At 36.0% G+C, this 26,312-nt stretch overlaps 1 protein-coding gene across 16 annotated transcripts in view; it reads right to left on the bottom strand.

The window, feature by feature from the left end:
- The window catches only part of CCDC88A (coiled-coil and HOOK domain protein 88A), a 123,609-nt gene that overhangs the window by 75,528 nt on the left and 21,769 nt on the right, over window positions 1–26,312 (bottom strand). For all 16 annotated transcript variants that reach the window (XM_008980687.4, XM_008980689.4, XM_008980690.4 and 13 more), the window contains exons 3-6: window positions 20,339–20,447; window positions 12,650–12,719; window positions 9,936–9,994; window positions 1,177–1,260 (exon numbers count right to left, since the gene is read on the bottom strand). In XM_008980687.4, the coding sequence (XP_008978935.1) occupies window positions 1,177–1,260; window positions 9,936–9,994; window positions 12,650–12,719; window positions 20,339–20,447 (322 nt within the window). The remainder of the gene's footprint in view (window positions 1–1,176; window positions 1,261–9,935; window positions 9,995–12,649; window positions 12,720–20,338; window positions 20,448–26,312) is intronic.

The raw sequence follows: 26,312 nt of genomic DNA, 5'->3' as shown, positions 1-26,312 counted from the left end.
ATTTTACCTGAATTGAAGAGCAAAATGTTTTTAATCTTGTAGGATATATGTTACTGCATTGTTGTAACTGAATATCTGAGTCTTTATAGATTCTGAAGATGACACTGTCACAGAAACTTGGGAGAAAGGATTCCCAATATAAAGATTTTTTAAAAAATGGAAAAGTTATATAAGTGCCTTCCATTTCTCACTGTAATTCCAATAATTTGCTCTAACTTTCATAACAAGCAGCAAAAAGAATTATACTTCCAAGGATGGTGGCAAATTCAGTAACTTGCACTACTCAGCATTTATTCAGAATAAAACCATAAACTAGCATAAAGCAAATATGTACTCTGTAATGGGAGACCACCAATAAAATTACATCTTGAAAAGTACTAATATGCTTATTGTTGACGACAATGTTACTGACAAGAAATCTGGGCTTTATGAATGCTAAATAAGAGAAAGGATGACCTATGGAACACAAAAGTCTTCTAAATAAAGAATATTTTAAATACTACAAATTTTCACTATTTAAAAATTTTCTCTTTTCCCTTTTCTAATCAACATATAAAATTTAACATACTCTAATTCTAAAGTGTTTTTATAAGATTAAAAGCCTAAGAATAGACAGATGCAGAAATAGCTTTTAAAATGAATTTTAATAAATTTTATTAACTTCAATTATTTGACACTGCATAATATGCCCTAGACTTAAGTTTTTATATGAATGCTACAAATCATTAATATGTTTATAGTTCAAGTAATATCTTTAATAAAAATTTTGCTGTCTATTCATTCAAAAGAAAATCACTAGAATGACAATACTTAGCTTGTCATCTTACCTCACTATCGTTTTGAATTACAAGCAGTGTTCCACTTTCTGCTATTTCCATTTACTGCTTTGTAATCCATTTTAACAAAGACATATACCTCATTCCTCAAAAAACACTTTCTGCCTATGTCACTATACAATAAAGATAAAGGCAACAGTATATTTGTAGTTAACACTGTGCCACATGTAAGGAACTATCTCTAAAGAGAAGACAATTTGTATAAAATCAAATTGTCCATCTATATTTGATCTTGATTTGTTCTCGCTTATTGTATGATTTTTAATTATTTTAGGAGATACACAAATAAACATATCACAAGCTTCATAAATAGCACATAAAATTGTATATAGGTCATTACCTCTTGAATATGTGCGGCAACTGCTGCTTTTGTATCAAAATCTAAACCTTGAATTCTTTCAATAAATTCTTCTTTCTTCTGACACTAAAATAAATGAATAAAATAATTATTCATACTTTATAGGGTATAGTCCTTAAAATGTTGTATATAACTAAAACGTTACGAGGTTTGCTATATTTTGAACAGTATAGAAAAGGTTCTGTTTTACATTTAAATTGTCTAACATACTTACCTAATAAATAACAATTTAGAAATTATTATTTTAAAAAGCAAGGCACTGAAAATACATACTATTTTTATGCTGGAAAGTTCTAAAGTGGGAAACCATTACACAACTCATCTGAGGTTAGTACAATATTATTATGCTAACTTTACACACAGAGAAGTAAAGAATCAAGAACTTGTTTCAGTGAGGATAAGTTGCTTGCCAAAAAACACAGTGAGTCAGTGGCAGAATTCGGAAAACAGCCAAAATGCTCAGTCAGTCCTTGACTATAACCAAACAACACAGCCTTTCTTCTTGGAAAAAAAATTTAAGCAATTTTTACTTCAAGCTTACAATTCATTCTCACATCTTCATCCTATCAATCTTAATAAAAGAAACCCACTTTTGTGGCCCAGTTCAACATTTATAAGGTAATCTAATAAGTATTTGATTTGTTTCTAATATAGTAAAGTTACCAGGGGCAAAATTTAAAAATATATATAAGTACACATATAACAAAAAGGAATAAAGAAGATAATTCTTTATAGTGTAACTTTTTAAAAGCTTTATATAAATTACAAATATTAAAATGCAAAGCAATCTTTTCCTTCCAGTCATTATTAACAATTTAACATGTATCTTAATCTCTGCCTTCACCTACATCACTAATACTGCAAACCGACTGCTAGTATCACTGTATTCTTACTGCCAAAAAAATGAGAAGTGCCTACAAAATAGACAGCACTGCCTTGTCTAAATTAGATGCATCTCCTGGGCCAATTACTGAATTAGAGGAAGGACAATATAGTCACAAAATTTAAAACTGGTTCTTTGATCATGAAACTTAAAAGGCTCTGATTTATACTTCACATATTTGTTTTATCAAATTGTAATGTTCTATTTTCTATTACTATACAATTTAAACATACTTCCATCAGCAGAAAGTTCTATATCTTGTAACACAGAATTGTTAGAATAATCGAATGGTTAAAACTAAATTGCCTGAAATGTATAATTCCTAGTTGTGATTAGGAATTCAGAGTTTTGGGTGGATGGAATAAAAATTAGTGGGTTTAAACACAAGAAATTTTGTCTAGCAAATAATACTAGACAGGCCTTGTGAGAACAATTAAGAATTACATTCTAATCATAAATTCATAGCATATATAAAATAATTAACTTTTCAGGTACAGTAACATCAGTTTTAAAATTTAACACTACCAAAATCGTTGACCTATGCATAGTTTCTGAGCCTATCAGAACATAAAACAGCATAATTATTATCAAAGGTAATGACTATGACTCACCAAAAGAGTCCCTTAATTCAACTAAATAGATACACTTCTCTTTCTAAGCTCCAGAGCAACTGGTTGTTTACTTGTACTATCTTTAGGAGCTCATCCTTTAGCACAATCTCAACACAAATGAGAATTTTTCCTTTATCCTTGTAACACACACAATTTCTACTAAATCTCACACCTTATTTAACTCTTAAAAGTTAAGCATTCTCAAATATTTTATAAACAAGTTGGGCTTCCTTAAAGAATACAGAATAAATTTTATAGGCTTTTGAAGGCTAGAAAAGAGAAAGACTGTCAAGATGCAAAAGAGATAGAATATAAGATTCAAACTTTGAAGTTGAACAATGAGATCAAATTTCTTTATCAGAGCTGCCCAATATGGTGATCATTAGCTATATGCCATCGAGTAGTGACCATTAGCTATATGCTATCGAGTATCTGAAATGTAGCTAGTGTAACTGAGAAACTGAAATTTTAATTTAATTGAAATTAATTTAAATTTAAATAGCCACACTCAGCTAGTGGCTACTGGATTGAATAGCCCAGCCCTAGAGCATAAGAAAAGTCTGGTGTTAAAAACAGATATATAGCTTAATTCCAGGTGTAAGATTAAATAATATCAGCAAATTGTTTTTTCCACTTAAAATTAAGCTCTCTTATCTTTATGTAAAGTTCTTAAACTATCATGGGCACTAAAATTAATTTTTTTACTTTATTGTGTTATAGTAACTGATTACTAAGCCAGTAGAGTACCCTGATATTCTAAGAATATGATATGGAAGCCGATCACAGTGGCTCATGCCTGTAATTCCAGCACTTTGGGAGGCCGAAGCAGGTGGATCACCTGAGGTCAGGAGTTCAAGACCAGCCTGGCCAACATGGTAAAACCTCATCTCTACTAAAAATATAAAAGATTAGCCAGGGTTGGTAGCAAGCACCAGTAATCCCAGCTACTTGGGAGGCTGAGGCAGGAGAATTTGCTTGAATCCAGGAGGCAGAAGGTGTAGTGAGCCAAGATAACACCGCTACACTCTAGCCTGGGCAACAGAGCAAGACTCAGTCTCATTAAAAGAAAAAAAGAATATGATGTGGAAACTGGGACACAGGAAAAAAGCAAAGTGATTAGTGTGGGAGGTGGGCAGGAGGGAGAAATGCATTAACCCTAAAGTTGTACATCTTGCACCAGAGATCTTAAGCCCTTAATATATTATTTGTCAAATTCCTCATATTTTCAGTACCTGTTCTCTAATATTAAAGAAAGAAGATCAGTTTATGCGGAAAAACTATACTAAAACAGAGGAAATGGCACCCAAAATAAGCTAATGAACAAGACAATAATAAAACAAGAAACACATTATTGTATTTTAAATAAGAAAACTAGTAATATAGGTCTAAACAAACCATAGTTCTACCAAAGAGCAATAAGCAGGGATTCTAACAGACATTTGTACACTCATGTTCATAGCAACATTGTTTACAAGGGCCAAAAAATGGAGGCAACTCAAATGTTCATTGATGAATGGATGAACCAAATTTGGTATAAACAATGGAATATTATTCAGTCTTAATATGGAAGGAAATTCTGACACATGCTATAGCATGAATGAACCTTAAAGACATTATGCTAAGTCAAATAAGCCAATCAAAAGGACAAATACTGTGTGACTCCATTTATATGAGGTTGCTAGAGCAATCAAATTCATAGAGACATAAAGTAAAGTGGTAGTTACCAACGGCTGGTAACAAAGGGAGTCATTATTTAATGGATACAGAGTTTTAGTTTCAGAAGGTAAGAAAAGTTCTGGAGATGGATGGTGGTAATGCTTACACAACAATGTGAATGTACAGCAATCAGAATACCAGCGAACTATGTACTTTAAAAATTGTTAAAATGGTAAATTTCCTATCATGTATATTAAAACAATATTTCTATCAACAAAAGTCTCCCTCCTTGAGGTATATTTGTATTTTTATATATACTCAGAAAAACAAACGTCTTGCTAGAAATTGTTTTCTTTTCTTTCTTTTTTTTTTTTTTTTTAAAGAGACTGGGTCTTGCTACATTACCCAGGCTGGAGCACAGTGGTTATTCACAGGTATGATCATAGCATACAGCAGCAGCCTTGAACTCCTGGCCTCAAGTGATCTTCCCAAGTAGCTGAGACTAAAGGTGTATCACTGAACCCAGCAGAAATTGTTTTATTTCCTTAAAAAGTGATATGATAAAGTTATAAAATGCTAACTTTTAAGATGCTTTACATATCACTGATAAGTAAATAATAGACTGTAGCTGTCAAACTGACCTAGTTCAAAACTGGTTTCAGAATCAAATACTAATGTTAGATGCCTTCTGAGGGTACAAAAAAGGATCAAATTTTTAATTCCAACCACACTTAACACCCAGTTACTTTCAGCACTACCCAACCTGGTGAAAGTCCAAAATAAGTAATATTTCTGAATACTAAGTAGACTGCACTGATAGGTTTTATACAGGTTTTAAGTTCTGCTAAAAAGGGGTGAATTTCACATAGTCTTAGGACAAAAATTTCCAAACAAAACACTGCAATGATTTTACTTCTGCATAAGATGGTTTCACCTAAGACTCTCTCAACTACTTCAGGGCTAGGATGAAGAGTCCCAGATCTGTTGAAATTCTAGGTGATGCTCAGAACTAGTTCAGAAGGCTTGTGTTATCCATTGAAAAAGATTCTGGAGAAACTTGACTGAGTTGGCCAGCCAATAACAAAAATACCCAAGCCTATCCCTGGACAGTTTTCTTCATATTTAAAGTTATTTCTGTGGCTTTTACTTACGTATAATCAAGGATTAAAAGTCATAATTATAATTTATTCTGTGAGGCAAGATCTTTGGATAGTGGTTAACGTTACTGGTTTTGAATGCTGCTTCCTCTCAATAATTTCTTATTTTTTTCTTCAAAAGAAGAACATATTTTTCAATTTCCCAATGCTTGTTTCTCTTTCTCCTCTCCCCCCACCCCCGCCTTTTTTCTTTGATAGACACGGTCTCCTTACATTGCCCAGGTTGGTCTCAAACTCCTGGGCTCAAGTGATCTTCCTGCTTTGACCTCTCATAGTGCTGGAATTACAGACATGATCCACTGCACCCGGCCCCTATTTCTTTTCATGAATGTAGTATCTCTTGAAACCTGTGGCCCACTGATTTCCTAAACTCGAGAATCATGTCAGCAACTTTATCTTGCTAATTCTACCTACAAATAACAATTATAACAGATAAAATTGATTGACATAGATGTGGGGAAACATGCTATTTATATATTATACTAATCATTATAATTTTAATCTCTTCACTACAAGATGAACAAATTTTCTGTAATAGCAAGGACATTTTACAAAGTATTCCAACAATATTTGTTGGCTGATTGGCTTCCTCAATAGTTTCTTGTCCTGAAGCACATTCTGGCTATTAAGCATCAACAAAGATTTCTAATTGTTTATATAGTCACAGCTGAAAGCTGACAGTTTTTTGTTTGTTTGTTTGTTTTTTGAGATGGCATCTTGCTCTGTCACCCAGGCTGGAGTGCAGTGGCACGATTTTGGCTCATTGCAACCTCTGCCCCGGGTTCAAGTGATTCTCAAGCCTCAGCCTCCCAAGTAGCAGGGATTACAGGCATGCGCCATCACACCTGGCTAATTTTTGTGATTTTAGTAGAGACAGGGTTTTGCCATGTTAGCCAGGCTGGTCTGGAACTCCTGACCTCAGGTAATCCACCTGCTTCAGCCTCCCAAGTGCTGGGATTACAGGCATGAGCCACTGCATCCAGCCTGAAATCTGAACTCTATCTTAAAGTGGCAAATCCAGTCTTTCATAACTCAATTCATGTAAACTAACTAGTCTAATCTCCTGCCATTCTTCTCCATGAATGCTACTTTTCAATCACACGATTTTTTTTTTTTTTTTGAGATGAAGTCTTGCCCTGTCCCCCAGGGTGAGGTGCAGTGGAGCCATCTTGGCTCACTGCAACCTTCATCTCCCAGGTTCAAGCGATTCTCCTGCCTCAGCCTTCTGTGTAGCTGAGATTACAAACATAAGCCACTATGCCTGGCTAATTTTTTTGTATTTTTCTTTTAGTAGAGACAACGTTTCATCATGTGGCCGGGCTAGTCTTGAATTCCTGATCTCAAATGATCCACCTGCCACTGCTCCTGGCCCAATCACACTTTATATTCCCTGAATCAGCTGTTTTCTCAACATCTTTGCTCTTATTTCAAATATTACCTTGTCAGAGGCCTTTTTTAATACTACAAGCAAACTTAAGAAAATACTTATATGTACCAATGTATATTATATTATGGTAATTATCACCTTAAACTGTTTACTCTCTTTCCTCTAAAATTTAAACTCCTTGAGATTTGCCTCTCTTTTTTCTAAAATCTCTGTCCCTATCCTTTACTATAGCACCTGATATAGGAAGCATTTAAAAAACACTAGGTCACTAACATTTTAAAAATATCAAATGGTACCAGCATTTTTCAAAATTTGATATTTCCTCCTTTATTGGTAGATCTGTCATTCTGGCACCACAATAGATGCAAGTCTTAAGGGTTCTTAAATAAGAGTATAATTCTGCTATAACTACATGGACATACAATATGTATAAAGATGGTCTCCAAGTTTCTTGACAAGCTCATATCAAATCAAAGGCCAAGGTCTGACAACCTTTTTATCCCTCATTTCTACAAAACCCTTGAATGATGTTGACATGGGTTAGAATGACAGTCTCCTTGAGTCTTCGGTTTGTTTTCTACAGTTTATAAAACTTATTCTCTCTAAATATTAAAAAGTTAGGCTTGGCAAGATGGCTTATGCCTGTAATCCCAGCACTTTAGGAGGCCAAGGTGGGTGGATCACCTGAGGTCAGGAGTTCAAGACCAGCCTGGCCAACATGGTGAAATCCTGTCTCTACTAAAAATAAAAAATTAACCAGGCGTGGTGGCATGTGCCTGTAATCTCAGCTGCTTGGGAGGCTGAGGCAGGAGAATAACTGGAACCCAGAAGGCAGAGGTTACAGTGAGCCAAGATCACGCCACTGCACTCGAACCTGGGCATAAAGAACCAAACTCCATCTCAAAATAAAAAAAAAAAACTTAGTCTTTAGTCTTCCTTTATTCTCAGATAAATTTACCCTGTGGGGCCAGATAGGGTGGCTCATGCCTATAATCCCAGTATTTTGGGAGGCCAAGGCAGGAAGATCACTTGAGGTCAAGAGTTTGAGACCAGCCTGAGTAACATAGTGAGACCCCATTTCTTTTTTTTTTGAGACGGAGTTTCGCTCTTGTTGCCCAGGCTTGGAGTGCAATGGCGCATTCTCTGCTCACTGCAACCTCCGCCTCCTGGGTTCAAACGATTCTCCTGTCTCAGCCTCCCAAGTAGCTGGGATTACAGGCATGTGGCACCATGCCCAGCTAATTTTTTTTTGTATTTAGTAGAGACAGGGTTTCACCATGTTGGCCAGGATGGTCTCGATCTCTTGACCTCGTGATCCACCCGCCTCGGCCTCCCAAAGTGCTGGGATTACAGGCTTGAGCCACCGCGCCTGGCAAGACCCCATTTCTTAAAAGAACAACAACAACAAAAACACAGCCAGGCATGGTTGCACGTGCCTGCAGTTCCAGCTACTTGGGAGCCTGAAATGGGAAGATCACTTGAATCCTGGAGGTTGAGGTTGCAGTAAGAGTCATGATCACACCACTGCACTCCTGTCTAAGTGACAAAGTAAGACTCTGTCTTGAAAAAAGGTCCTTGGTTCTGCTCCATTCCTACTGTCAATTTTAGTAACTAGCAATAACTACCAAGCAATAACCAGCAATAAAAACCAAATGTATGCTGTTGCTATATTATCTAAATTTATGCAACATTCACCAACACAGGACTTTTTTAAAAGCAAATATAGTACATAAAGGCTGTAAATAAGAGCTGTGTTTCTAACTCAGGATCTGAGTTAGAAGACTACAAACCAAATTAGAAGACTACAAACACCACATTCAACTTAATATTTATTCAATTGTCAAGTAAACACCTGTACATTATACAGCATGAACTTTTAATAACATATATTATGTAAGATTATAGCTCCTAAGCAGTCAGCTCTAAAAGCCAATATTCTCTGGGATATATAATTTCTGTTATATGTATGTAAAAAAAAGTTACTAGTAATCATATAATTTATTTGTTTATAACCTCATTCCACAAAGAAGTGAGACAGTTTAAAATAATACTGTAGTAATTCATCCAAAAATGGCTGAAATGAAATATCAACACAGTATAATAGATTCTGAAGTCCAACCAAAGTTGAATCTCAGTTCTTTGGCCTACTAGCAATATGGCCTAAATTTAAACTTAGAATGGTCATTCTGGTTTGCCTGAGACAGTCCCAGTTTACACATGCCATTCCACCATAATTATTATATGTATTTAAAACAGAAATGGGATTTCATTGTGTTGCCCAAACTGGTCTCAAACTCCTGGCCTCAAGTGATCCTCCCACCTTAACCTCTCAAAGTGCTGGGATTACAGGCATGAGCCACCATGCCTAGCCCACTATAATTATTAACAGTATCTTCTTTGACTTTTACAAGTGTCCTAATTTGAATAACTTAAATACTACCCTTCCCAAACTCCTTACCTGAAAAAAGGAGTTTTTTATGTAGATTTTATTATGAGAAAATCTACATAAGGCATAATATCTGACAAAAAGAAAGCATTCAACAAATCATAGCTATCATTATAGTCATTGATCAAAGAGCAATATAATAATAACCAAGACTCCTAAAACACTTTTCACACATTGTGCCTCCTTTTTTACTTTTTCTTTTAAATAAATTTCTGCTTCCTCCCTTCCTTTCTCTTCTTCCTTCCCTTCTCCTAAAACATACACAAGTACACATAAATCATAAGGATGTTTTGGGAGAGGTTTCTAATGGCAACTGTGGAAAAAACTCAAAAAACTTAGGGTCATGATAAGCCTCAGAATAAGGAAAAGAGTAATTAAATATTGTAAATGATATGACTATGATAATATAACTAAATTCTGAAATAAAGTAAGTCCTTTTCTTCAATGTAATCTTGTTAGGAGGTTATATAGTTATTGAAATTTTTCTAACAAGGACTTTGAAAACCAACAGTCCATCTGTAAGTCTTTCAGAAGCTAGAGCCTAATAAAAATATATAAAGAGGTTGTTAAAGTGAAAATGTGAAAAAGTATTTTAACTTACCTGAACTGCGCAACCCAATAAAAGTAAAAGCAGTTTTTTAACTTCTTCTGTGCCTTGTTCTAAAATAGAAACAATTAATTAAGGACAACATTTTGCTGTATTTCCAACTCTCTTATATTTGGAGAATCACGTCTAGAGGTATTTATGAATAGTAACTTGACTGAAGGATTCAGTCTAAGCACATATAGTGGAGAATTCAAAATACCAGCTCTATACATGTACAAAGTGGTAACAGCAGAAGAAATGGGCAAGGATATCATATCATTTTTGAAGGGCTGGTGGATAAAGAGGTTTCAAGGCTCTGTGCAGTAAGTATGCTAACTATGAATCTACTCCTTTTCCATAAATGATTGTACTATACCAGACTGACAAATCAAGAACCTACCAAATCAGGCTGATATAGGGACATGCCACAAAGGTAGCCAAAATGGCTCCTAATAGGTCTGGCTCCTCTTAGGCCTATTAGCATTTTCTTACTTAAAACACAGATATTATGATTCATCTTCCTATCAAATTTAAATCATTTTCCACTGCGCATGTTCATGAAGATCAGAATCTTAAATGTCTGTTACAGTGAGGCTGTTCAAATAAATGTATATAACAAGTCAGGTAAAAGCTAACACTCTATAACATAAATGGAAAGAATATTCCCTATCCAAAAGCATTCAATTAAGATTTTCTTAAAATATTCAGCTGGAAAAAAAAATCACTTCTTTGGGCCAGGTTTTTACCACTAGGCAAATCTGTCTATGAAAAAGTCCCAATCTTCCTATCAGACATTTCCTTCTACTCTCGATAAAACAACCTACTTTCTAGCTACACTGAGCCACATTAATCACTATTCCTCTCAAGTATGCATACATACACACTCCTCTGCCTTGACTAATACTGCTGCCTCTGCCTGTCCTTCTTCCCCAACCTCCGCATCCCCCTAGTGAACTGCTTGCTAATCACAATCCTAGGCATAGTTCTTATCATCTCTGTGTAGTCTTCCCTGACCCAATCATCAATGGTCCCCAACCCTCACTTATATGCCAACTTTAAGAATAATTAATGGCTCCATATTTTATATGCCAGAACATCTGGTACATATTTCTACTTCATGCTAACTTTTACATGATTACATGATTTCCATATAACCTGTGTATCCCTCACCAAACCAGAAGAGCCTTCAGAACATAGACTATTTCCACTCCTGGTCCCTGTAACTTGGTAGGTATTTACCAAATGCATGTAGGAGGGAGCAACTCCATCCTATATGAGATTTTTTTTTTCATTTTTAAATTTATATAATCGAATCCCAGGGTATCTCTAAAAACTATCTAAGCTCTTAATTCACCCCATCTAATTAATAGTTTCCTCTATAAAAATAGCTACTTGATTTAAGTTTTTATTTGGTTTTGTTTTGACTGAGAGGGGGTGTGAGCTGAAGAAAACACACTTAATTTGGATAACCTTTAAGGATAAGTCCATTGATGAAACTGTTAGGTAGCTGTTAATTTCCCCAACTGTTCAAAAATTACAATTCTAAAATATCACATTTAAAATCTGGTAAAAGGCAGAACATTTTGAAGAAAAAAATTAAATGATCTAAGAAACTGCCTTGGCCAGGCGTGGTGGCTCAGACCTGTAATCCTAGCACTTTGAGAGGCCAAGGCGGGCAGATCACGAGGTCAGGAGATCGAGACCATCCGGGCCAATATGGCGAAACCCCGTCTCTATTAAAAATACAAAAATTAGGCAGGTGTGGTGGCACGTGCCTGTAGTCCCAGCTACTCAGGAGGCTGAGGCAAAAGAATCGCTGGAACCCAGGAGAGGAAGACTGCAGTGAGTGGAGATCATGCCACTGCACTCCAGCCTGGATGACAGAGCAAGACTCTTCTCTCAAAAAAAAAAAAAAAAAAAAAAAAAAAAACAGAAAAAAGAAGGAAACTGTCTCTTTTCTTTCCATTCAGAAGAAGTTTAATATAAACTAAAACATATCAGACTGGGTGTTGTGGCTCATGCCTGTAATCCCAGCACTTTGGGAGGCTGAGGCAGGAACATCACCTGAGGTCAGTAGTTCAAGACCCGCCTGGCCAACATGGTAAAAACCTGTCTCTACTAAAAATACAGAAATTAGCTGGGCGTGGTAGCCATGCCTGCAGTTCCAGCTACTCGGGAGGCTGAGGCAGGAGAATCACTTGAACCTAGGAGGCGGAGGTTGCAGTGAGCCGAGATCCTGCCATTGCACTCTAGCCTAGGTAACAAGAGCAAAACTGCATCTCCAAAATAAATAAGTAAATAAAATATATCAATCAGAAAAACTTAAGATTCAAACAATTTGGGCAATGTTAGATACTATATGAATAGAAATCTGGAAATTATTTCAAAATCATTTCTTTTCTAAGGAAATATTCCTTTAAGTTTATAACTATATCATCTTCTATACTTCTCCATAATGAGACACTAAAAATCATCACAGAAAAGTATTTGGTTTGGTATAGTAGAAAAAACACTGAATTTAATGTAAAATTTATGTCTGGTCTTACCTACAACTTAAAAATATCCTAAGCTTGTCCCTTTCTATAAAATGGAACATGACCTCCAACTTCCACAGTTGTAAGAAAATCTAGTGAGTTAATGTAAACAAGCAAGCTCTTAGTAAAAAATGAACACCACAGTATTACACAAAGATAAGACATTACTATCACATTGTTAATTTTAATACTTACCAGAAAAGGGATTTTTGCCAATGATTAAGACATTTGGCAACGACATCATGATTAATTGCTGCAAAGTCTCCTGTGAAAAGATATCCAATACTTGTTATATGGATAATGCTAACTAGGTAATTATTCATCAAGCTGTAACTTATGATTTGTACATTCTTCTGTAGGTGTGCTATACTGCAATTAAAACAAACACATATGAAAAAAGTTACATATGGTCTTAAATTATAATACCAGATAGGCTTAAGTTAATAATACATCAGGCTGGGTGCAGTGGCTCACACCTGTAATCCTAACACTTTGGAAGGCCAGGGTAGGAGGATCACTTGAGACCAGCCTGGGCAACATAGTGAGACCTTCGTCTCTACACACACACAAACAATAATAAAGTTTTAAAAATATCAGATGTCTCCAAATTAAAGCATCCAAGTCAAAATGGTCTAATATTTGTTATTTGGAAATCTGAAGTTTTAGGTGCTAGAAATATAAGAAACATCCTCAATAAAAGATCAAGCAAAATTAAGAAACATTCCTCAATAAAAGTTGGAGCATGAGTGCTTTTTGTTCGTTAGTTCTTGCTGAGGAAACTAAAAATATATCATACAAATTTATGAATACTGTCACTGTACATATATATATATATACACACACACATATATATATATAGTTTTTAAAAATTTTCTTGAGGTGGAGTCTCACTCTGTCACCCAGGCTGGAGTGAAGTGGTGTGATCTCAACTCACTGCAACCTCCGCCTCCCAGATTCAAGCCATTCTCCTGCCTCAGCCTCCCGAGTAACTGTGACCACAAGTGTCTACCACCATGCCTGGCTAAATTTTGTATTTTTAGTAGATACAGGGTTTCACCATGTTGCCCAGGCTGGTCTTGAACTCCTGACCTCAAGTGATCCACCCACCTCGACCTCCCAAAGTGTTGGGATTACAGGCATGAGCCACTGCACCTGGCCATATTTTTAATATAATGAGAGAGCTATATTTTAAAAATGTTAATTGATATTAAAATTAAAAAACCTAATTGCTTTATTAAAAATGCTGTCTAATGATCATTTCATGAAAGTTAGTTCCTCCTCAGTGAACCATTATTTCTCTCTTCTATAATAGATGTTTAACTTCTGTAAAAGTTTAGTGGTAAGAATGTATGTAAATTCTGAAGGTATAAGGTGATTCAGAAAGAACTGAATGCTTTCAAATTCTTCAACTGAGGTAATACATAAAGTATGCACCTTCTGTTTATACCACCTCTTCCCTGAAGAAATGAAGAAATACATTGTGTCTGTCATTTCAACCACTGACACTGATGATATGCAAAGGGTCTGGGATGAATTAGACTACAGGATAGATAGGTGCCATGTGATAATTACTGAATCTTTGCAATATTAAGGAATAACTATGACAGATTCTTTATAAATTGACATGTTCATATACAACTAGTTACTGAGGAATAAGTTTTTGAAAGCATTCAACTCTTTTTGAATCCTTTATTTAACTTGGTACTATGATAATAAAGCAAGTAACCTTGAAAAATAACTGAAAAATTAACTTGTACTGCTTTTTAAAAATTTCCAATTCTAGATCCACTAAAGCACGTACCGATGGTCAGTGGGGGGCATGATACCAGATGCTAATTAGAATTCATCTCTTATCTATAATTCTTTATAGATACATCCAAGAAAGTTTCAAAAATTTCCTTGGTGTATTAGCTCTTTAAAAAACTATTGCCAAAATATGACTGTATTTAAAGAAAAGTACTTACTTGATATATGTGTCATGTTAGAATAACAAATATCAAAAATTGCTAAAATCACTTACTCCATGAATGATATGGAGTTTGGATATTTAATGAATTAGTGTTCCAGTTAAAAGCAAGTTATCTTAAGAGAGAATATGCTATAGCTATGTGTGTAACAGCTAAATGGACTTAGAGGATTAAATTTCCACTTCAAATTTTTTTTTTGAGACAGAGTCTCACTCTGTCACCCAGGCTGGAGTGCAGGGGCTCAGTATCAGCTCACTGTAACCTCTGCCTCCTAGGTGCAAGCAATTCTCTGCCTCAGCCTCCCAAGTAGCTGGGATTACAGGCATCCACCACCATGTCCAGCTAATTTTTTTTTTTTTTTTGGTATTTTTAGTAGAGACAGGGTTTCACCAACTTAGCCAGGAGAGTCTTGAACTCTTAACCTTGTGATCCACCCGCCTCAGCCTCCCAAAGTCCTGGGATTACAAGCATGAGCCACTGTGCCTGACCACTTCATTTAAATTTTTAGTTTCCTTGCCTTGAAGCAAAATTTTAAGGACTGTCATTGCAGCTTTTTTTTTTTTTTTTTTTTTTTTTGAGACAGGGTCTTATTCTAGTCACCTAGGCGGGAGTGCATTGGTAAAATCATTGCCCATTGCAGCCTCAACCTCCCAGGCTCAAGCGATCCACCTGCCTCATTTGTTTTTATTTTTTATTTTTTGTAGAGACAAGGTCTCACTATGTTGCCCAAGTCAGTCTTGAACTGGACTCAAACAATCTCCTGCCTCTGCCTCCCAAAGTGCTGGGATTACAGGCATAGGCCACCTTGCCCAGCCAGATATATTTTTTCTTTTTTGCTATGGATAAAGTGATTATTTGAAAAGGTCTGAACTGCCACTTAACCATAATGAAGTATATGTTTGATAAACTTTCTGATAATCTACTGTTATCACTTATCTCTCTCATGACCTTTCATATTACTACTTCATTGGTCTTATATTACTTATCACAATAGAAATTATTTAGTTTCTTTACTTGCCTATTATTCCTTTACTAGTACCATAGTTCCATGAAAATAGGGACATGGTATGTCCTATGTTGTACCAATACAGCCCCAGTACCAGGTAGAATGTTTGGCATTCAAGAAATGGGAGAGGGACAATGTGAACAGAATTAGAATTTGTATTGAGCTTTTACATATTCTAAATCATAAAACTGAAAAAAAAAAAGCATACTGACCTTTAAATTCACCTATAATTACTGAAAAGACAAAATGAAATAATCCTCCCCCAACAATCATTTGAGGGTATTCTGTCAATTTGCTTTTCTCCCTGGGAATCATCTTTACAAGATGACCTTGATGCCTACCAACCTATAAAAAACTGTTTTTGAAAGACACACTTTTGAATTTTAACTTATCCAAATTCACCTTCCCCTTTATGAGTCAGAACAATCAAAATGTACAAAAATGGCCAGGCGCAGTGGCTCACACCTATAATCCCAGCATTTTGGGAGGCTGAGGTGGGAGGATCATCTATGTTGAGGAGTTCGAGAGCAGCCTGGCCAACATGGCGAAACCCCATCTCTACTAAAAATACAAAAAAATTAGCCAGGTTTGGTGGCGGGTGCCAGTAATCCCAGCTACTCAGAAGCCGGAGGCAGAAGAATCACTTGAACCCAGCATGCAGAGGTTTTAGGGAGTCAAGATAGCGCTACTGCACTCCAGCCTGGGTAACAGAGTGAGACATTGTCTTAAAGAAAAAAAAAAAAGTACTAAAATATTTTGCCTTAACTACATCTTCTCAGGGGCATATGACATACAAAAAAATTTAACAGTTCTATACAGACTTTCCCCAAAAATCTGAATTTTCTAAGACAAGGTAATATAAGCGCTGATGAGAACGCCATTGATTTGGACATATTAACTTGCAATGTGTCATATATTAAACCAGACCCTCTCTAATATAAAGAGAATAAAAAATTATTTCAGTAAGCCAATTAACTATATATATAAAATGTCTGATCCATTTCCAAAGACAATTTAAAATATTGGTTGGTGTGAACATAATTGTGTTCAAGACTGCAGTGAGCTATGAGCTATGACTGTATTACTGCACTCCAGCAGGGGCAACAATACCAGACCCCCATCTCAAAAAATAAATAAATACAGCATAGTGACACACATATGTAGTCCCAGCTACTTGAGAGCCTGAGGTGGGATGACCGCCTGAGCCTAGAAAGTCTTGGGCTATGATGAGCTATGACTGCACCACTGCATCTTAGCCTAGGCAACAAAGTAAGACCTTGTTTCAATCAATCAATCAAAAAATGTAAACAAATAAATATGTAATTTATAAATGCATAAAGAAAAACAAAATCCAGGTGAAGGCAGAGGTTGCAGTGAGCTGAGATTGCACCACTGCACTCCAGCCTGGGTGACAAAGTGAGACTCTGTCTCAAAAAAGAAAAAAAATCCAGAAGTATATATATTTGGGTGATAACAGTAGTAATTTCCTGGCACTGAAACTATATCTATATTATCTTTTTTCTAATTTTCTACACTCAACAATATTGCTTCTATATAAACTTGCTTAAAAAAATATATATATATATATACATACATATTTCATATAAACTTGCTTAAATATATATATATTTTTAGACAGAGTCTAGCTCTGTCACTCAGGCTGAAGTGTAGTTGCATATTCTCTGCTCACTGTACCTTCTACCTCCCAGATTCAAGCAATTCTTGTGCCTCAGCCTCCCAAGTTGCTGGGACTACAGGCATGCACCACCATACCCAGCTCATTTCATTTTTGTATTTTTAGTAGAGGCAGGGTTTCACCATGTTGGCCAGGCTGGTTTGGAACTCCAGACCTCAAGTGATCCACCCATCTTGGCCTCCCAAAGTGCTGGAATTACAGGCATGAGCCACTGCACCCGGCCAAACTTGGCTTAAAATAAAGGTGGTTCAGGGTTGGTTGCACAAAAGGAAACAAATCCATGACTTGAACACAAAGAATTCCCACCGAGTCCTGACCCAAAAAATGAGCTCACAATGAAAACACACACATCACTGCCACCCCCACCACGGCCACCACTACTATCACCACCACAAGAAACAACAAGCAGAAAATAAAGAACAGATTCAGATCTGCACATATTTCAGATTTTTGAATTATCAGATAGGAAATCTAAAATAGAGAAAATTTAAATATCTGAAGAAATAAAGGAAACAGTTAAGAAAATGATTAATGAACAAAATGAAAAGGCAATGTAAAAAGAACCAAATAAAACTTCCAGAAATGAAAGATATCATCAACGTGTTAAACAGAAGATTTGACACAAATAAGGAGCAAATTAGTAAACCAGAGAGTTCTGAACACAAGACTTGGAATGCAGTACAAGCTTAATAAATAAAAGTTTAATGCACAAGAAATAGAGCAACAAAGTCTAATATATATCAGTAGAAATATGTGAACTATATAGGATTAGTAGAATAGAAAAGAGATAATATTAGAAGAGTAAATACTAAAAGCAGCTTGCAGAGAAAAAAGACATGTTAGTTGGACATGGTGGCTCATGCCTGTAATCCCAGGTTCAAGACCAGCCTGGGCAACATAGTGAGACTCTGTCTCTATTTTATTTATTTAATTTTTTAATTTATATCTGTCTGCCTTGGCCTCCCAAAGTACTGGGATTACAGGTGTGAGCCACTGCACCCAGCCTTCTATCTCTATTTTTAAAATAAACAAACAAAAAACTATCTTTCAAAAACAAGAGTGAAATAAAAGCATTTTCAGACAAATAGTCTCAAAGAAAAACATGCAGCTTGATCTAAAGAAACAGGGCTGGGCACAGTGGCTCACACTTGTAATCCCAGCACTTTGGGAGGCTGAGGCGGGTAGATATACCAGGTTAGGAGTTCAGAACTGGCCTGGCCAACATGGTGAAACCCAGCCTCTACTAAAAATAAAAAAAAATTAGCCAGGTGTGGTAGTGGGCACCTGTAATCCCAGCTACTCAGCAGGCTGAGGCAGAAGAATTGGTGGAACCCAGGAGACGGAAGTTACAGTGAGCTAAGATTGTGCCACTGCCTCCAGCCTGGCCAACAGAGCAAGACTCCATCTCAAAATAATAATAATAATAGAGAAAGTGTTTTTTATTTGACAGTACTTCTCAATATTTAATTTGTAAAGAAAAAGCCCTAAAACACAAGACAAGAAGAGCTTAAAAGTCATAAAAGAGAATGACCGGAATTAAAACATTCTAAAGTCATAGCACTATTCCATAAAAGGGTAAAGATATTTTGGCCTTTCCTATGTTTCAGTATAAAATGTATAATTTCAAAAGTCACCTCTGTAAAAATAGGAGGAGTGAAAAAATTTTAAGCCAGTAGAAAGGAAAAACATGTAGGAATAATTATTGATAGACGGGGCACGGTGGCTCATGCCCATAATCTCAGCACTTTGGGAGGCTAAGGGAGGTCAGGAATTTGAGACTAGCCTGACCAACATGGTGAAACCCCATTTCTATTGAAAACATAAAAATTAGTTGGGTATGGTGGTGCGTGCATATAGTCCCAGCTACTCAGGAGTCTGAGGCAGGAGAATCACTTGAACCCAGGAGGTGAAGGTTGCAGTGAGATGAGATCACACTATTGCAATCCAGCCTGGGCTCCATCTCAAAAAAAGAAAAAGAAAAAAAAAATAGGAAAAGAAACAATTATTGATAAATAATCAAATTCTTCAGAAAGATTTAACAACTTTTTTGAGGGGAGGGGTAGGACGGAGTCCTGCGCTGTTACCAGGCTGGAGTACAGAGGTGCAATCTTAGCTCACTGCAATCTCTTCCTCCCAGGTTCAAGCGATTCACCTGCCTCAGCCTCCTGAGTACTCGGGCTATAGGCATGTGCCACCACGCCCAGCTAATTTTTGTATTTTTAGTAGAGATGGGGTTTCACCATGTTGGCCAGGATGGTCTCGATCTCTTGACCTCATGATATACTTGCCTTGGCCTCCCAAAGTGCTGGGATTACAAACAATTTTAAATTCATTTGCACCTAGTAACAGTTTCAAAGTCTATAAAATAAAATTTGATAAATTCATCATTATATGGCATAGTTCAACCCCTCTTTCTCAGTAACTAATGGCTCAAAAGACAAATCAATAAGCCTATAAAAGATTTGAACAAAACAATTAACAAACAAGGTTGCTATCATTCTGCACCCAAACAATTGGAGAATACGTATCTTTTCCAAGCACACACAGAACTTTAAAGAAAACTGACAACATACTAGACCAAGCTAAGTAATTCTTAACAAATATCAAACAATCAGTATAATACAAACCACATTCTTTGACCAAAAGAAAACCACCAAAAGGTTACCTGAAAAATACCATGTTCAAAAATTTAAAAGCATACTTTTAAGTAACTTATAAGTGAAATAAATCATAGCAGAAATAAGAAAATGCACAGAAATAATCATCTTTTAAAACATATCATACCAAACTTTATGCAATGCAGATATAGCAATTCTTAGAGGTATACTGAAAGCCTCAACAATGTTCATATTTAAAAACTAAAATATGCATCCAATTTAGATATTTACAAAAAACGGAAATACACTTTTCAAAGGCACAATTCAAGAAAGCTAACAACAAAATATTACACTATGCAAGTTCTCAGGAAACTGGGAACTGATTTTTAAAACAGATAAAATACAGTAATAATTTGTAATATTAGAAAATTATTAAGTGCTTACTTAAGCCCTTAACGTTCATAAGAAATAAACTATCTTATTTTCTACTCTAACATTAGCAAATAGACCAGAATCTGGCATACAATAAACACTTAAATATTTGTTAGATGATTGATACTAAATAATACAAAAATGTAAGTAGTATTAAAACCCCAGATTTTTAAAAAGGGCACTTACCTGGTAGTAAAATTTTATCTGTCTCACCAAAATGGATAGATTATGCATTCTAAGGGAGGCATCATTATTGACTTTTTTGTTTACTCTCTGACTCTCCAATTTAGGATTACTGTAAGAAATTAAAAAAAATACTTTAAAATTACATAAAACACTATTATCAACCTATACATAACCAAAATTAATCATATAATACTTTTTTACTTAAATAAATTGTGTGCTCATCTTCATTAACAGAGATGGTCCAAAAGGGCAGATTATTACTTTGACATGCATTCCATGCTTCTAATTAATATAAATGCAACTGATACTCCTAAAGCAAGAACATAATTCATTTCAAACATAAGTCAGATATTGCCTTTCATTCTCATTTAGCCACTCCACATTCCTGGGATGAATAACTTCCTATTTCCTTTGAATATATAGTTCTATCACACAAAATAAATCCATTTAAAATATGGGCTAATAACCAATAAATGTTATTTCTCCTCACTGGGTAGTAGGGATTATATTTGAAAAGGCAATGTCCCAGAGAAATTCAAAAATAAAGTGGATGACACAGGTTAGTATTTTTATCTTGGTAAAGTTACAGATTCAATGACTGCTAAGGGCTCAATAATCCTGAGGCAGCAGAAAATGCAGAAGAAAAATAGTCAAGCCATCCCTGGTTAAGAATGGGAAATTGTGGCACCTCCACACAAGGATGGAGAAAAGTCAAGAAATTGACACCATCAAAAATACAAACTCAACAGAAATACCTCATTCTTTAATCTGTTTTCTTCTTACACAGTCCATTACACTCCTAATCCCTTCAGTTCCTTCCCTAAACAGATTAGACTCTATGGTGCTTTATTTCAGCAATTCTCAAACTTTTAAGTCTCAAGACCCCTTTGTAATCTTAATTGATAACTCCAAACAATTTTTGATGTGTGGGCTATATTTAATATTTACTGTGTTAGAAATAAAGATGGAGGCAGGGCATGGTGGCTCATGCCTGTAATCCTAGAACTTTGGGAGGCTGAAGTGGGTGGATCACCTGAGGTCAGGAGTTCAAGACCATCCTGGCCAACATGATGAAACCCCGTCTCTACTAAAAATACAAAAATCAGCTGGGTGTGGTGGCAGGCACCTGTAGTCCCTGCCACAGCTACTTGTGAGGCTGAGGCAGGAGAAACGCTGGAACCCAGGAGGCGGAGGTTGGAGTCAGCCAAGATCAAACCACTGCACTCCAGTCTGGGGTACAGAGCGAGAATCTGTCTCAAATAAATAAATAAATAAATAAATAAATAAATACAGAAAATTTCAAAGTTATTTATTTATTAACTCACTGTAACAAAATAATAAAACCATTACAGGCTAACAAAAAACAAACAAAACTTAGAAAACTGAGTGGTATTGTTTTACTATTTCTGCATATCTCTTTAATGTGTAGTTTAACTTTTACAAAACAGATTCTTAACTTTGCTTCATTTAATCCATTGTTTAGTATTTTGGTTCAAGTATATGAAGACATTTCATCCTCACATGTAGTTAGTAGTGGGAAGACCCTATGGATCTTCCCACTACTAACTTCCCTCAAAAGGATCCTCCATCCATACTGAGAACCACTTCTTCAACTATTTGCTTGCCACCACTCCCAATATCTTGATCTTTTGTCCTTTGACCACACCCCCACATTCTTAATCCCCAACCTTGGATCAATTCAACCATTTACACTGAGATTGTTCAAGGGACTAGTTGAGAAAATAATGCAATCAAACTAAGCTATTAATAAGTAGGAAGAAGTAGCTATTACAAAAATGAGGAAGATGCCTTCTCACCATAAAAAAAAAAACTAGAAAACTGGACAAAGCATGAAAACACTGTTTTCTGACTTTGAACAGCAGGTAATGCAAGACTGGATTCTCTCTAGTAAGGCATTGAGGTGCTTTCCAGAATGAGGTATAGGAAAATGTACGGTAGCCCAAGTCTTGTTGAACTTGAGGAGATAATGCTGGAGTTCATGGATGCTGAACTGACACATTCAGAAAAGAATATCAGAGAAAATGAAGCTACACTAACAAAGAGCTCCAAAAATCTGCCTTTAAGATATTGCCTTTGGCTTTGCACAGGCATGGATGTGGTGGCTCATGCCTGTAATCCCAGGATGTGGTGGCTCATGCCTGTAATCCCAGCATTTTGGGAAGCTAAGGCAGGAGGAATGCCTGAGGCCAAGAATTCAAGACCAGCCTGGGCAATATGGTGAGACCCTATCTTGAAAACAAAACAAAAAACCAACAAGATTTTGGCTAAATATTAAATTGTGCGTGTATACCCTAAAACTCCACAAGACTAAGCAGAGATCAAATACAAGAAAGCTGTAAGCTAAACAATTCTCAACGCTCACAATGTACAGAGAGAAATTTGAGTTCTGGCAAGCAGAGTGGAGTAGAGACCTTAATGAACATCCAGAACATAGAGCAGAGACTGCAGAAGAGTCCTGGGTCTTAGGAGGACTAAATCAGTAGCTGAGGAAAAGCTATTCAAGAACCCCACCACCAATAAAACAAGCCTTGAAAGGATCACACTGATTGCAAGTAACTTGACAAACTGCCAAAACAAAGTTTGTCACTCTAAAAGGACAAGGTCCAGACATGCCAAATGTAATCATTACAATGTCCTCCATACAATAAAAAATTAATAGACTCAAAAGATCAGAAAAATGTGATCCATAACCAGGAAAGAAAATGGAAACAGTAAACAGAAACAGACCCAGAAATGAAAAAGATCATGGAAATAACAGACAAGAACTTTAAAACAGCTATTATAAACCTACTAAAAGATTTAAAGAAAAATATGAACATTAAGTAGGAAGAAATGTAAATTATATTTTGAAAACTCAAATGGGATTTCTAAAGCTGCAAAATACAACTACCTGAAATGAAAATTTCACTGCACAAGCTTAACAACGAATTAGACACTGTATAGTAAACAATTAGTGAGTTTGAAGACATTACAATAAAAACAATCCAAAGAAGCATGGAGAGAAGAAAAAAGTTGAAATGAATAAACAGAGACTAACTGATCTATGGGGCAATATTAAACATACATTATGACATAGTCCAATGTTAAGACTCCATTCCCATTTCCCTACTTGTCCCAGTAATGAATGGATGTCCTTTACTGAAAATAGATCCAGTTGAAAATCACACTTAGCATTTGCTAGTCTGAACTGCAATCTTTAATCTCTTTCAGGCTGGAGGCTCAGTCTTTTGTTGATGTATATGAACCAGACACTTTAGAAGGGTTATAGGCCACTTACTTCATCGAATTACTTTCAACTGGGTTTGTCTGATAAGACTGTGTTGACTCATAATTAAGTTCAGGTTATATATCCTTAACAGGAAAACACAGAGGAGATGCTGTGTTCTTCTCAATGCATCCTATTAATATATAGGCCTGACTTGTTTCTGTGTTCTCTAGTATGTTTCACTGGTCTATCTATATATTCCCATGGCAACAGCACCATCTTAACAACTATAGTTCATTACATCTTGATGTATACTAGAGCAAGATGCCCTGACTAAATTGTTTTTTTCAAATTTATCCTAACTATTATGATCTCAGTTCTACTAAGCCCCTTTGCTTAGTTGTTTTTTTCTACACTGTCTTCATTAATCAAACATAGTGCTCTTTTCTATCATTTTAGGATATTTATAAGGTTCTACGAGAAACCTTGTGGGATTTATTGATAGTAATATCAATTTGATTAAAAACTGGCAATTAATTTCCATCAGTAAAATTTTATAATTTTCCCACGAAAGTCTTATATATTGAAGATTTTTTTTCTTACTTGGGTAAGAAAGTTTTTGTTGCTTTTGTGAAATGGATTTTTTTTCTATTGCATCGTCTACTGGTTCTATTGTATAACAGGAAAACTACGGAGTTTTGTTTTTTTGTTGTTTTTGAAACAGAGCCTCACTCTGTCACCCAGACTGGAGTGCAGTGGCACAATTTCAGCTCACTGCAACCTCTGCCTCCCAGGTTCAGGTGATTCTCATGCCTCAGCCTCTGGAGTAGCTGGGACTACAGGCACGTGCCACCAAGCTCAGCTAATGTTTTTGTGTGTTTTCAGTAGAGATGGGATTTCACTATAGTGGCCAGGCCAGTCTTGGCCTCCTGACCTCAAGTGATACACCTATTTTGGCTTCCCAAAGTGCTGGGATTACAGGTGTGAGCCACTGTGCCCAGCTGAAACTAGAGAGTTTCTGAATGCAAAATTTCTAATTAACCACCTTTCGAAACTTAAGTTTACACAGCCATATTCTTGGTTTTTCTAGGTTAAAAAAAAAAAATCACGACCATCAGTAAATGACAGTTTATTTTTACCTTTCCAATCTTGCATTACATTTCTATTTCTTTACTTATTGCATTAACAAATAGAAATAGAGACAACAGATATCCTTATTTTGTTGTTCTCCATCAGAACAACATTTAATGTTTCACCATTAATGCATGATGTTTACTGTAATTTTCTGATAGGTACCATCTATCAGGCTAAGTTCCCTTTCATTTCTATTTAATGTCTGAATGGGTGCTGAACTTTATCCAATATTACAATTCATTTATTTATTTATTTATTTTGAAGACAGAGTCTCCTTTTGTTGCCCAGGCTGAGGAACAGTGCCATGATCATAGCTTACAGCAGCCTTGAACTTGAAAGCTCAAGCAATCCTTCTCAGTCTCCCAAGTAGTTAGAACTACAGATGTGCACCACCATGCCCAGCTAACTTTTAAAAAAATGTTTTGTTTTGTTTTTTTGTGATAGAGTCTCATTCTGTCACCTAGGCTAGAGTGCAGTGGTACAACCTCCACTCACTGCAACCTCCGCCTCCTAGGTTCAAGTGATTCTTCTGCCTCACCCTCCTGAGTAACTGGGATTACAGATGTGCGCCACCATGCCTGGCTAATTTTTGGATTTTTAGTAGAGATGGGGTTTCACCATGTTGGCCGGGCTGATCTCGAAATCCTGAACTCAAGTGAGCCACCCACCTCAGCCACCCAAAGTACCAGGATTACAGGTATGAGCCACCATGCTCAGCCTAAAAAAATGTTTTAGATTCTCTATGTTGCTCAGGCTTGCCTCAAACTCCTAGCCTCAAGTGATCCTCCTGCCTCAGCCTTCTGGCTAGCTAGGATTTCAGGCACAAGCCACAGCACACCTGGCATATCCAATTTTTCCCACATGTACTCCCATCTGATCCTTGTCCATTAATATGTTATTATAGTGAGTTACACTGCTACATCATTCTCAAAGTCCTAGACTACATACTCTCTCAACTCCACCCTATGGTATAACTATTCCCTTTTATTTGTACATAACTGTCACAGGTCTTCCAGTACTTGGTCTTTATGACTCCCAGTTTCTCACTAGATTCGAAGTTTCTTGACAAGAGGGACCGTATCTTCTTATTCATGTTTTTATTTCTAAAACTCAGCATATTTCCTAACACAAATACTGTTTGAATAAATAAAAATAAGAGTAAACAAAGACTAAGCATAGTGTTTTTTTAAACCACTGCTTTCTACAGAGAGTTATGAGCTGACATTTTCCAAGCTAATAACACAGTTGGCAGCCTGGTACTCTATTGGAATAGGCACTCTCACTAAGGTGTGTCTCAATACCTATGTAACAATCCTGCAAGATCTGCACATGTACCCTAGAACTTAAAAGTAAAATTAAAAAAGTGAAGAAAACAAACAAACAAACAATCAGTTGAATAACAGAGTCCTAAAGTACACTTTGGGATCTGTAGAACAAGGAAGAATATTAGTAACGCAGGCTAAATCTGACCTATCACTGATTTATGCTTATTGCAAGATAAACAGTAAAAAAAATCAGAAGAGCCCAAGGCAAATGAGAGTTTAAATGGAAAAGTGAGCCTCTCAAGTAAAAGCATCAACCAGAACTAGAGACACAAAAACAAGTAGGCTATAT

The sequence above is a fragment of the Callithrix jacchus genome, chromosome 14, assembly GCF_049354715.1.
Source record: "Callithrix jacchus isolate 240 chromosome 14, calJac240_pri, whole genome shotgun sequence".
NCBI classification, from domain to species: domain Eukaryota; kingdom Metazoa; phylum Chordata; class Mammalia; order Primates; family Cebidae; genus Callithrix; species Callithrix jacchus.
Note: the sequence above shows the minus strand (reverse complement) of the source record. Positions and strands in the feature narration are given on the sequence as shown.